Genomic DNA, 13,927 nt, shown 5'->3' on the forward strand with positions numbered 1-13,927 from the left:
GAGGCTATTTCGGGCATAATCAAAGAACTTATGATCAGCCCCGAGGAAATCAAGGGTGGAACAACAAACAAAACATGGGTTATCAACAAAGACCCCCACCCCATTACCAAGTAAGGCCTCCATTCCCACAACAAAATTACCAACCGAGGCAACTACAACCTCCTCCTCAACAAGCTGGAGCCTCAAGTATGTCCTTAGAAGACATAGTCAAAAGCCTTGCCACCAGCACCTAAAGTTTTCAGCAAGAGACCAAGGCAAGCATCAAGAATCTTGAGCAACAAATGGCACAACTTACTCAATCGGTGAGCAAAATGGAGAATTAAGGAAAGCTACATCCTCAAACTGAAAAGAACCCAAAGCACAATGCTTGTGCAATTAGCTTGAGGAGTGGAAAGAAATATGACGGCCCGAAGATGCCTGAAGAAGAAGAAGAGGAGTTAGTGATAGAAGAACCACCAAAGAAGGATGAAAAGAAAGAAGAAATGGTGGAGAAAAAGAAGTCGGAAGAGAAAGAAGCAAAGATCACACCACCACCTTTTCCATCAAGATTGAGCAGCAACAAAAAAGAGAGAGAAGATAGTGAAATCATGGCAATGTTCCGGAAAGTTGAAGTCAACATTCCTCTCTTAGATGCGATCAAACAGGTACCTAGGTATGCTAAGTTTCTTAAGGAACTTTGCACATCTAAAAAGAAACTGCGAGGTAATGAGACAGTGAAAGTAAGTGAAAATGTGTCTGTAGTTTTGCAGAAAAGGATGCCCCCAAAGTGCAAGGATCCAGGTGTTTTTACCATTCCTTGCAAATTGGGAAACTTGTATGTCCCCCGTGCTATGCTAGATTTAGGAGCTTTAGTTAATGTTTTACCATATTCTGTTTATAAATCTATTGGCATAGGCACTTTAACAAAAACAGGGGTAATCATCCAACTTGCAGATCGTTCTATAGTACACCCAAAAGGTGTATTAAAGGATGTTTTGGTGCAAGTTAATGAGCTTGTCTTTCCTGCAGATTTTTATGTGCTTGATATGGGAGATGATGACCATCCATCCTCGAGTTCCATACTTTTAGGTAGACCATTCTTGAAAACAGCAAGAACAAAAATTGATGTCTACAATGGTACATTGTCCATGGAACTCGATGGGGAGGTCATCAACTTCAATATCTATGAAGCAATGAGGTACCCAGGTGATGTTCATTGCATAAATTTTGTTGATATAATCCAACCTTTCACTGAAAAGTGTTTTGAGTTGACTAACCATGATTTGTTGGAGTTAGTTTTGAGCAGGAATTTTGATAGCAAGTCAGTCAAAGAGATTGCAGAAAATTTCAAGTTAGATGAAGAGTTGCTGGAAATTGTGGAGAGCATGGAAGAAAAGAAAAAAATAAGGTATGATAATGGCAATGTGAAATTGCCCATTTCTGACACAAAACTTCTTCCTTCCGTTGTACAGACACCTAAGCTAGAATTGAAGACTCTTCCAGATCATTTGAAGTATGCGTACCTTGGGGAAGAGAAGACTTTGCCTGTCATTATCTCCAACAAGCTGTCCATTGTAGAAGAAGATGAGTTGGTGACTTTGCTGAAAAAGTATGAGAAAGCTATTGGGTGGACAATTGCTGACATAAAAGGGTTGAGCCCTTCCTTGTGCATGCATAAGATCCTCATGGAGGAGGACTTCAAACCAACTCGAGAGGCACAGAGAAGACTGAATCCACCCATGATGGAGGTGGTAAAGAAATAAATCATGAAGATTTTGGATGCATGTATGATTTACCATATCTCAGATAGTAAATGGGTGAGCCCCGTTCAGGTAGTCCCGAAAAAAGCAGGGGTCACAGTTGTCAAGAATTCTGAGGGAGATTTGGTGCCAACCTGTGTGCAAAACGGGTGGAGGGTTTGTATTGACTATAGAAAGTTGAATGCCTCAACGAGAAAAGACCATTTTCCCTTGCCATTTATTGACCAAATGCTAGAGAGATTGGCGGGCAAATCTCATTACTGTTTCTTGGATGGTTTCTCGGGTTTTCATCAAATTCCGGTAGCCACGGAAGACCAAGAGAAAACCACCTTCACTTGCCCCTTTGACACATTTGCTTATAGGTGTATGCCTTTTGGTCTATGCAATGCACCTGCAACATTTCAGAGATGCATGATGAGTATTTTTTCTTAATATGTTGAAAACATCATTGAAGTTTTCATTGATGACTTCACAGTCTATGGAAACTCCTTTGATGAATGTTTGAGCAATCTAACAAAAATTTTGCAAAGGTGCATTGACACAGATCTTGTGCTTAACTATGAAAAATGCCATTTCATGGTGGACAAAGGATTGATTCTAGGTCATATTGTGTCCCGAAAAGGATTGAAAGTTGACAAAGCCAAGATTGATGTTATCAAAAGTCTTCCTTACCCGACAAATGTTTGGGAAGTTCGTTCGTTTCTTGGCCATGCAGGTTTCTATCGGCAGTTCATTAAAGATTTTTCAAAGATTACAGTGCAGATGTGTCAACTACTCCAAAAAGATGCTGAATTTGAGTTCACTTAGCCATGCAAGGATGCCTTCGATCGTTTGAAGGATTTACTCACCTCTACTCCAATCATCCAACCACCTAATTGGGATCTCCCATTTGAGATCATGTGTGACGCGAGCAACACGGCTGTAGGGGCAGTATTGGGTCAAAAGGTGGGTCGAGCACACCATGTCGTCTACTATGCATCAAATACCCTTGATAGTGCACAATGCAACTACACCACAACAGAAAAAGAGTTGCTCGCTATTGTTTTTGCACTAGAGAAGTTTCGACAATATCTCCTTGGAACTAAAGTGATCATATACTCGGACCATGCAGCCATAAAGCACTTACTTACCAAGAAAGATTCGAAGTCGAGGTTAATACGGTGGATGCTGCTTTTGCAAGAGTTCAATATTGAGATCAAAGATAAGAGCGGGAAAGCGAACCTAGTCGCCGACCATTTGAGCCGAATAGTTCAACCTGAAGATGCGATTCCCATCAATGACACATTCCCGGACGAGCATTTGTTTGCTATCCAAACACCACCTTGGCATGCGGATATATGCAACTTCATGGTCACGGGAAAGTTCCCACCTAAGCTCACGAGGTCACAGAGAGATAAGATCAAGAAAGAGGCGAGAAGGTACATTTAGGATGAACTGTACCTTTGGAAACATTGTGCAGATCAGGTAATAAGAAGATGTGTTGAAGAACATGAGGTACAATCTATTCTCAACTTTTGTCATAGTTATGCTTGTGGAGGTCATTTTGGTCCTCAATGAACTGCCAGGAAAATTTTAGACTGTGGATTTTATTGGCCCCGACTTTTTCATGACTCTTACACTTTTTGTAAAAGTTGTGAGAGATGTCAAATGACCGGTTCTTTGAGTTCCCGAAACCAAATGCCCTTGACCCCCATCTTGGTTTGTGAAATATTTGATATATGTGGTATTGACTTTATGGGTCCTTTTCCTTCATCCTTTGGGAATTTATACATCCTTTTGGCTGTTGACTATGTTTCCAAATGGGTAGAAGCACAGGCAACAAGAACTGATGATGCAAAAGTTGTTGTAGATTTTGTCAAGGCTAACATTTTATGTAGGTTCGGAACTCCAAAAGCCTTGATCAGTGACATGGGCACACACTTCTGCAACAAAACTCTTGGATCGGTTCTCAAGAAGTATGGAGTCCAACATCGGGTGTCCACAGCTTATCACCCGCAAAAAAATGGACAAGCTGAAGTGTCAAACCGAGAAATCAGGTCCATACTTGAGAAAACAGTGAACATAAACCGCAAAGATTGGAGTTTGAGATTAGAAGATGCACTTTGGGCATACCGAACTACATATAAAACTCCAATTGGGATGTCACCTTATAGACTTGTGTTTGGCAAAGCTTGCCACCTCCCTGTTGAACTAGAACACAAAGCTTTCTGGGCTATCAAAAAGCTAAACATGAAGATGGATGAAGCGGGCGTCCAACAAAAGCTAGAGATCCAAGAGCTGGAGGAGATAAGAAATGAAGCATTAGAGAGTTCACGCATATACAAAGACAAGACCAAAGCATTCCATGATAAGTACCTCTCCCGTAAGACCTTTGAGATTGGTCAAAAGGTATTACTATATGACTCTCGACTTAAATGGTTTTCTAGTAAGTTACGGTCCCGGTGGGTAGGACCGTTCATTGTTACTAATGTATTTGATCATGGTGCAGTTGAGATTAAGAGTAACAAAACATGAAAAGTGTTCAAAGTTAATGGCCACAGGTTAAAGGTTTTCTATGAAGGTTTCCATGAGAAAGATATGGAGGTTGATAGCTTGGAACGCCCAGACTACATTGAGTGAATCTAAAGGGAAAAGTCAAGCCAAAGACTTGAAACAAGGGCGGCTAACCGAGAGGCAACTTGGGAGTATTTCTTTCTATTTTATTTATTTTGATTTATTTCATCCGTGTTCTAATGTTTTTACGTCTTTTCGAGGGTTCCGCACAAATAACTTTCCTATTTAATGCTCAAAGAAAATATGTTTTTGTTTACAAAAAAAAATCATGAATTTCATGTTAACAGAAAGAAAATGCACGGGGTAATCCAAAAACACACGGTCTCATGCTAAAACGCATCGTCATAATTTTTGCCCATGCTGCCACGTCGAGGTTTTTAAGAAAAAAAAAGATTTTGGCACGGGCTAGCTCCAAATCGCATGGGTAAAGGGCCAAAACGCACGGCCTAGGTTCTAGATCGTGCGTGTAATCAAAGATTGTAACAAACAGAAAAAAAACGCACGGGGCTCCCAAAAACGCATGACCTAAACACATGGCCCGTGCGAATTGATCAAGACCCTTAAAAAAACGCACAACCTTCATTGAAAAAGCGCACGGCTCAAAAAAAACCCACGAACTCACGGACGCATATCACAGCCTCGATGGACAAGCTTGGGCCTGTGACTCGGCGAACATAGGGCTAATCGATTCCACCTTGCGTCCGTTTCTCCTTCTTCCTTTCTTCTCACGATCGTGCGTTTGTTCTTCCCCCCCCCCCCCCCCACCTTACTCGTTAACCAAGAACCCTTCAAAATCGTAATCAATTTTTCGATTTTCTTCTTCAATTAATCCAAGATTAAGCCACCAAGGTATGCTAATATCAATTCCTAACTTCATGATCTTCATTATCTAGATCGATTTCTTCAATTAGTGGGTAAAAGATCGAATTTTCCTTCATAAACCTTATAAACCCTAGTTCTTGATTTGTATAATTTGAATTAATTCTTGTATTGGGTTTCAAAAAATTCTTGTATAGGGTTCAAGACCAAGCTTGGGGAGGTGCTTTTGGAAGGAAGATTAGAAGCTTTCATCTCCAATTAGACATTTAACCATTGAAGAGTTCAAGCCTTCTTGAGGTTGAAGATGAAGTGAATAATACAAGCCAACACCTCAAATCCAAGCGTTTAAACGGTAAATTCCTTCCATATCTCAAGTTTTACGCTTTGAATTTAAAATTGTTTGGTTGGAATAATTGTGAATCCGTTCTTGTGCTTCATATAATTGTTCATTCGTGCTTGTCTAGTTGTGTTATCATTTTTGGGCACCACCCGTTTGTCATAAATCCGGTTTGTCATCATGCCAAAACGAAAAAACCCACAACCAAAAGAACAATGGGAATCAAAATATGGTGTCACCACCCTCATTCACAACTCTCTTGAGCAACGTGAGCGATTCCTTCACCTCAAGGACCGCGAATATTCTCAACAACGGTTTGTAGATATTCCCACTCTCCAAGAACTAGGAGTTTATGATGGCGTCCACAGATTGTTTAGCAACATTGGTTGGGAGAGACTTCTCACTTTGGCACCAATGGAATCATATAAAAACACAACCATTGAATTCTTATAATCTTTGGAATTCAATGACAATGCCAAATGTCTCTCTTTTCGTCTCATGCGTCTGCAATTTAAACTGAGTCTAGACAATCTTAGTGGGTTTGTTGGGATTTCTAAATTCAATACATATGGTCCTAAATTAGGCTACATGCGAGAAAAGAATAATCTTTTTAATGCCCAAGCCAAAGCCTTTTGGAAGGAAATCACAGGACTTGATGTGTATGAGGCTCGATCCGCCAAAGCATCTCATATCATCCATCTAGTCTTAAGGGTGGCTCTCCGAATTATTGCTAACCTTGTCTTCCCCCAAGAAGACGTTAGCAGAGCCAGTAAAATGGAGTTAGAAATTCTTTGGTGCATGGTCATCGGCTTGAAGAGACCTCATTTTGGCGCCTTCCTGCTTCCAAACTCCTTAAGGTCTCTACTAGCGATTCAGGCCCTATTCATTGTGGCGGGATTATCTCCTATCTTGCCACCCGCCTTACTTGTGCCGAGATTTTTGAGAGCAAGTGCCCGGACCTCGAGAAAATCACACAAGGCACTAATACCATCACCTCAAATGTCCTTGTAGCCTCATCTTTCTTCCGTAAAGAAGGTGATGGTAGTATCACATGGTTGGTGCAAGGTGAGCCACACTTTCGAGTTCCTGCTGGGTATTTCAGCTCTCTCCAACTCCAGCAGGACATCACTCAGACTCGGTGGTGTCTACCAAAGAACACTTCTGCAAATTCCATCCCACGCGCCCCCGCACCCATCCCGAGAGCTCCTGAGCGGCCAGTCGTCGACCATGAAGACAACATCCCTATTCCTCCCGCTCACTCCATTGCTCCCATTGCGAGGGGGTCCACTTCTGTTGCCCCAGTAGAGACTGCACGTTATTTCTACACCCGACGGGCGACTCAGTACCACGACATATACATGAGGCGTTTTGATCACCTTGATCAAGCTGTTGCTGACATTCGCGCTGACGTTCAACAATTGACACAAACGGTACAACAAGCCATGCAGTTCATGCAGCGTTGGGCCCCTCGCAACTAGTAGATTGCCCTACCCTCTCCGAGCATCGAGGACGATGCTAAATCTTAAGCTTGGGGAGGGGTCTTTGTACATTAGGTTTTAGTTTCAACATGCATGTAAAAAAAAATTGCTTTTCTTATTTTTATTTTCTTTCTTATTTTTATTTATTTATTTTCTTTTCATGCATTCAATTAAAAGCATTAAAAATCTTTAAAAAAAATAATAAAAATAAAAAATCAATTTAAAGAAACCTAATCCTGTTGAATAAGTTGAAGTGGTAAATTAGTCGTGGCTTGAGATTAGAACTTGTTCATTTTTCATTAAAAATCTTGAAGCAAACTAATTTCACACGAACATGTCTCCCAAAGCTACTCGTGCAAAACAAAAAATGATAAGGTTATCAACACCAAATCATGAAGACAGATATAGTTTAGCCCTTGGAACACACGATCGGTCTTATGAGTTATTGCTCATTCATATCCAAACTCCAATTTCAAAGAGTCATAAAATGAATATAAGATTTCAGTGACTCGAATTCTTCAGCTCTCTAAAAAGTCTTTTCTACCTATTCCCTTCTAAATACCCTGCTTGGGGACATTGTTTCCGACTATACTTACGGGTCTTTGCGCGTTTACATCAGTCCCCTATATATATATATATATATATATATATATATATATATATATATATATATATATATATATATATATATATATATATAAAATAAATAAAAAAAACAATAATTTTTTTTTAATAAATAAATAAATAAAAATATTATTAAGTTAATCTGTGACCTTTGGGATTCGAACAAGTAAATTCCGAGGGGTGTTTTACACTTAATTGCCTAAAGCAAAATTGTTTGGGACTGATTGGGTTGAAAGTTCGCTACACGGGTTCCATAGAAAGTCATGAACTTAATAATAACAAATAAAGCTAATCTGTGGCCTTTGAGGTTCGGGCAAGTAAACCCGAGGGATCTCTTTAAATCTAGCACACTAAGGTCATCTGATTTGGATGTGTTGGTTGGAAGCCCGTTACACGGATTTCAAAGGAAGCCATGAGCTTTATTTGTAGAAAAATATAATCAGATAGTTGGTATATATCTATTCTTATAGTTTAATTGAATAATGTGTTTGAAAAATGTTTGGTTGTAAACATTAGGACTGACCGTAAACTACTTTGACTGGTGTAAGTGGTTTGAAACATGTAACCAATCTGGGTAAATATTAGGGAATTTTTAGAAAATATTTTTTAGAAAAAGATTGTTGTCAGTCAACAAATAGCTGGAGTTGGTCAGTGTCATGATTTGAAAAATGAAAATGAGCATATTTTGCATCACATGTTTTCATGAGAGTAAGACCATAATTTGTTCCATGTGCTAACCCAATACCTGTAAAAGCGAACAAGTGTTGTAACTTTTGATTTTGTTGAGTTGCGTTAGGGAATGGCTAAAAACCTTATTTTACTTGTTATATATCTTTGTGGGATTAATGTCAAGTTATCTTAAGGCCCGACAGGTACACCTTCAACTGTACGACATAATGAGGTTAATTGGATTGAATATGTTCGTTTGTTTTGTTCATTGCATTAATGTTTGAAAAAAAAAATATCTTTATGTACATATGTTATTTTCTTTAGTTCTTTTATTGCATGCATGCATTCTTAATTCCATTTAGTCATTTTCGTTCCTTCCATTCTTTTCATCTTAGTTTCTTTTTAGTCGCCTATCGTCTTCTCTAGGTTGATTCTCAATTTTGTTCTTTCTTGAGGACAAGAAAGGTCTAAGCTTGGGGAGGTTTGATAGGTGCATTTTATGCACCTATTTTGCATGTTTATTTCTGTCTTTTTATAGCATTCTACTTCATAACTCTTGCATTTAGTTGATTATTAGGGTAGTTGCATATTTCATTAAGAATGTCTGGTACTTCACTATTTTTGATTTATTTTGCAGGCATTATGGAGCATGGAACGTGGAGCTTGGATGCATGGAGTTTGGATTCTTAGAGCTTTGGAGCATGCAGAGAAGATGAACCGGTCATTCCATGGAGGAAAGCATGAAGACATAACCCGAGTCGTTGTTGCATTATCTTCATAGCAAAGGATTACGTTTGAAATGCGGTTCTTGTCACTTTGACACGGGTCGTGTTTGTCGTTTATCATCTCATATTTGAGCAACATGACGCGTGGTGAAGCTGGACTGAAGATGGAGCCAACAGTGAAGACTTTTTGGAATTTTAGCAAAAAGCATGGGCCATGCCAAAAAACACATGGTCAAGACAAATGGCCATGCCAAAAAAAACACATGGGCAAAAGGCATGGCCATGCTAAAAACGCATGGCCTTATGGCATGTCACGTGAACTTTAATAAAAGAGCAGGAGACGTCATTTTGAAGGGCAGAACGGTTTTGGGGAGCAGTTTTTGGTGATCTAGGGCAATTTTGGGAGAATTCTTGGAGCTTTTGAGAAGACTTAATCATTGCAAACATTTGGATTTCACTTTTGTAAGGATTAAACATTCCAATTCCATCTTATTCTTGTTTGATTTGTTCTTAGCCATGTGTGGCTAAGAAACCCTAGTTTCTAGTTCTTGTTCAAAACATGTTGATTGCTTGACTTGAGGCATATGATTTGATGCTTGATTTGTGATTCTATTCTAGTGATTATGTTTTTGTTTAAACTAGAATTCTTGAATTTGATTTGTGTTTGATTGGCCACTTTCATGAATTGAATTTTTGTGCAGTTAATTAACTTTTAGGGCACCTAATCGTTCTATTGAGTTAATAATTGGTAACAAGCAATAAGTTTTCTTATTGTAAAACATATATCACATGTTTTCACACTTCCGAGCGTATGAGAAGAAATGAACATTATTGGGAAGCTTGTACAAAACTTAATGCAGTTTTTCAATACAATCTAAGAGCGTGTTTAGGTTGAATTAGTAAAGCTAGGTCTAATCAAAGAGCGTGTTTTGGTTAGATAACTTAGCAAGCGAGAGTTATTAGAGCGTTTTAATATCTTTCAGTACCAACATAGAATAGCAATCTTAAATTACATCAAGTCATAATCAAGTTGAACAACAACATTGAGAACTAGAACTAGAACCATTCAATCAATTTGTTTACAAATCTATTTCATTTTGTGCATGCTTTTAAAGTAGATTGTTATTTAGTTATTTATTTTTGCAAACAAACCCCCCTTTGTGACCAAAGTACCTTGCGCAAAGAGGTATAGACTTTTGTCCTGTGTCTCTATGGTTCGACCCTGCTCGCCTTGTACTACTTTTTAGTGCGTTAAAGCAGTGTATTTGGAGTCAGTTGTACCCCTTAATTTGTTGGGTCTGACACGCCTAACAATGTTCCATCTCTAAGAACGTGGGAAATGGCTGATGATTGATGGAAATGTACAAGGAAGTGACTAGGGATGGTGGGGAGGAGTGTGGGTTAGTCATAGAGTGGGTTTGGGAGAGATTCTAAATAGAGAGAGATAGAGTGTGGGTTACTTGATGATTGATGAAATGGCTGATGATTGATGGAAAGGTACAAGGAAGTAACCCACATAATTAGAGAGATTTGGGAGAGATTCTAAATAGAGAGAGATAGAGTGAAAACGATGGAGAGAGGTTTCGTGTGTGACATTTGTGAGTGTCTGGCTTCGCAACGCAAGGTCCGTAAACCCCATTAAGCCATGTTTAAGGATCTTACACACTCCCGATGAGTATGCAACATTTTTTTATGGGTTTGGTTCGTTACTTACCACAGTTTTAGGTTAAAGAAATCTAGATGTACGTACTTTTCAATTTATGATTTCTCATTAGAATAGTGAGTTGTATCGTAATTACCTAACATAAGCCCTAGTACACAAGGGTTAGTTGAGTCGATCGGTTTGACTTGTTGACTTTAGTTGACTGGAATTTGACGGTTGTCACATTATGTTTATGTTGTTAGGTTAAATGGTTTTCAGGTTATTCGAGGGAAGGGCGCGACATGATTGTACATTTGCATCGAAAATTTATTAATATTGACTTTTGTTGTTTTCATAAATTAACTCTATTTGAACTATTGTTTTCAAAATGAAAGGATAACATAATATGTGTTCAAGAATGTGCTTGTATGTTTAATCTGGAATGAAAATTCCGGTTTGAAATTTGGGACGTTACAAGTTGGTATCAAAGCCATAGTTTGAGGGATTCAGGTACACTCCATAGTATGTCTGAACTTAAACTGAGGACTAAGTGATTTTTCTAAATTAAAAGACGAACACTTTTCTCTCAGAAGAACTTTAACAAATTAGTTAAGTTAGAAACATGAGCTCGGTCTTTTGTCATGTTCTTATATGATTGTTGGCTTGAGATCGTGAACTTGGTCCTCTGACTTGAATTTAGTTTATAAAAGGAAGATGCAATGCATACAACCGGTCGGGGTTTCTAAAGGAAAGTAATTCCAAATATACCTATATTGTTGTGTATGTTATTTATGTTGATAGATATCCATGCTAGATTGTAGGCTAAGGATCTATTTGGGAATCCCATGCTAGAATTGACTAATTTGTAAGATGCCTTGTATGATTTTTGATATGTATATCTCATCGACCTTTTGGAAATGGTTCGGCCAGTTCTAGGTGGTTCGGCCAGTTCTAGATAGTTCTACTAGTTCTAGGCAGTTCGGCCAATTCTAGTCAGTTCGACCATTTTCGGCTTGCTCCTTCCAAAGGCAAAAAGTACATTAGTCACCTCAACCTTCTCATGTCCAGCTTTAAGCTTTTTCCCCAAGAAATAAGGTACATCTGATTATACTATATATACACCTCTCAAGACACTTCAAATGAAAGTCTCTCTCTCTCTCTCTCTCTCTCTCACTCACTCACTCTCTCTCTCTCTATACATCGAATCGGGTTCCTTCCAGTCAAAGGACCCGACCTCGTTTCGTATCGATACTAACTTGACCGTCGAATGCCGCTCCCGGGATGTAAGTCTTGGGACGATTCTAACGATCTCGTTGATGAGTGTAACAGGAATCAAATCGGGGCTCGATAGCGTCAACAAAGCACACATACAAGATCTCAACTCAATCAGCCTTGTGACGATTTCCGAGTTACATCGAGTGGCGCTATCCGTGAGACTACGAGCAAAACAGCCCTTGCCTCGTACATTCTAAAATCATTCACACAACAATCTCCCCAAATCTTTACTATTCACGTCAGGATCTCAGCCTCCCATTGAAAAGGTTATGTTCTTGAATTTGTAATCGTATCTTGCATCCCAATGTTTTGATTTTCTCCTCAAAACTCAAAGACTACTTTTGCACTTAAAAAACCATATTGTGTATATATACTCGGATTCGTATCGAGGAGAGTCACAGGGAAATACGAAGAAATAACTTATGTTGGAAATTTAAGAGTTGTACTTTTGGCTAAAACTTATGTAACTTGGAGATATCAAATTCTAAATGGATAGAAATGCAAAAATACAAAAGGTCTAGTAAAGAAGAGAGAGGCTGAGAGCCACATGTTTATTGTGTGCAGCTGTAATTTAGTATCATACAAAATATATAAAATATCATTTTGGTACAAAGAACTGAAGAACACACATCTATCAATGAAGAAAAGTGCGTTACAATACATAAAATATGGATGCGATCAATTTCGTACAAAGAGGGCATGCCAACCTAGAAATAAAAAAGTAGTGTTGTCTTTTCTTGTTGTACCTTATTGCAGTAAAAGTTATATGAATATTTGTTATTTTATTCTCAAAATAAATAAATAATCACACGTCTCGATATGTACCTTCGAACTCTTTGGAAAAAAGCTTAGACACTTGATATAATTTTAACATTGTTTAAAACTATCGTATCATGTATACATCAGGTACTTGGTTTCTGACTTGGTCTGCGGCCTCAAGCATTGCGGTTAACCCCATAGCATTCTCTCATTCCCGAATTACGCCAAACTCCATAGATGATAGCATCGAGCTCCATGGTGTCGGTCACCAGGCAGCCTCGACAATTTCCGCCATTCGCGTCTCTTAAAAGAATAGAGCCTTCGATTTCCTGTCACCACGAATTCACGTGTGGAGGCTGAATCTAGCAACCTGAAATGTCGACAAGTTTTGAAGGAGTCACTCCATCTTCGGCTTCAAGAGTTCACGCTTTCACTCAAATCGATCTTCTATACTCGAACCCAGTTATCATCGTCAAAAACTCCAAGCAGCCAACTAATACACCATCCCTAACCTTGTCTATATATGTTGGACTTTGCTTGCCGAATTATCTTGTTAAAAAAAAGGGAGATGCACCTAACATATGTTCGAGAAAAAATGGGAAGAGATGAGTAGTGCATCTCAGATGTCCGATGAAATACCTACATCAAAATCTTCTATCCTAGAATTCCATCAAGGTGTGGTATCTATGCTTCAGTTATCTACATTATCTACCGATGGACATACTTCAGTACTCTATTTCAAGAATCTAGTTCGGACATCTACAGTTCGGTCAAGCATGGTTCGGGCATCTACGGTTCGGGTATATACGGTTCAGGCATAGATGGCTCATCTCCGATTCGAGTTCGGTCACACAAAGTGAAACACAAGCACGAAGAAGGCTTAACTTCAGACTTTTCGTTTTGATTTCTGGTCGTTCATTACAATATTGTGAAGTAATGAATCTCATATATTTTATTCGATACATACTCGATTCTCCGCTATCTATTCCTTGATCAGATCGATTGTATTCAGTTCTAATGTGCTTCACTACACATTTGTTTTATAATCGTTCCTCAATAAACCTTTATAGGAAACGCACACAAGAATTACTCCAGTTTTCCAATGCGACTTTCAAGATGTAAAATTCAGTAAAAAAAAAGAATTTTGTTTTTCTATGATTTTCACCATCGATGGTTGCGCACCAATTAATGACAAAAGAAAAAAAAGAAAAAGAGGAGTTGTGCACAAAAGATGCTCTCGATGAAATCCATGCGCCAAAATTTCCTACCTCGGTACACATGGGTCGCTATCTGTGGTTCTGGCATCA

At 38.8% G+C, this 13,927-nt stretch overlaps 1 protein-coding gene and 1 long non-coding RNA gene across 2 annotated transcripts; both read left to right on the forward strand.

Moving 5' to 3' along the window:
• The first annotated feature begins 413 nt into the window (after window positions 1-413).
• LOC111891222 (uncharacterized) lies at window positions 414-1,742 on the forward strand. Its single transcript, XM_023887290.2, has one exon. It carries the CDS (start codon window positions 414-416, stop codon window positions 1,740-1,742), a length of 1,329 nt encoding a protein of 442 aa, XP_023743058.2.
• Window positions 1,743-11,196: 9,454 nt separating this feature from the next.
• Window positions 11,197-13,681, forward strand: LOC111890739 (uncharacterized). The gene is made up of 2 exons (XR_002849970.3): window positions 11,197-12,127; window positions 12,768-13,681. It is a non-coding gene; the product is annotated as an uncharacterized LOC111890739 (long non-coding RNA).
• Window positions 13,682-13,927: the final 246 nt, after the last annotated feature.

Source organism: Lactuca sativa, chromosome 7 (assembly GCF_002870075.4).
Source record: "Lactuca sativa cultivar Salinas chromosome 7, Lsat_Salinas_v11, whole genome shotgun sequence".
NCBI classification, from domain to species: Eukaryota; Viridiplantae; Streptophyta; class Magnoliopsida; order Asterales; family Asteraceae; genus Lactuca; species Lactuca sativa.

Coding starts and splice junctions, on each gene's coding strand:
- LOC111891222 (XM_023887290.2), top strand. CDS start 414: ATGCCTGAAGAAGAAGAAGAGGAGTTAGTGATAGAAGAACCACCAAAG.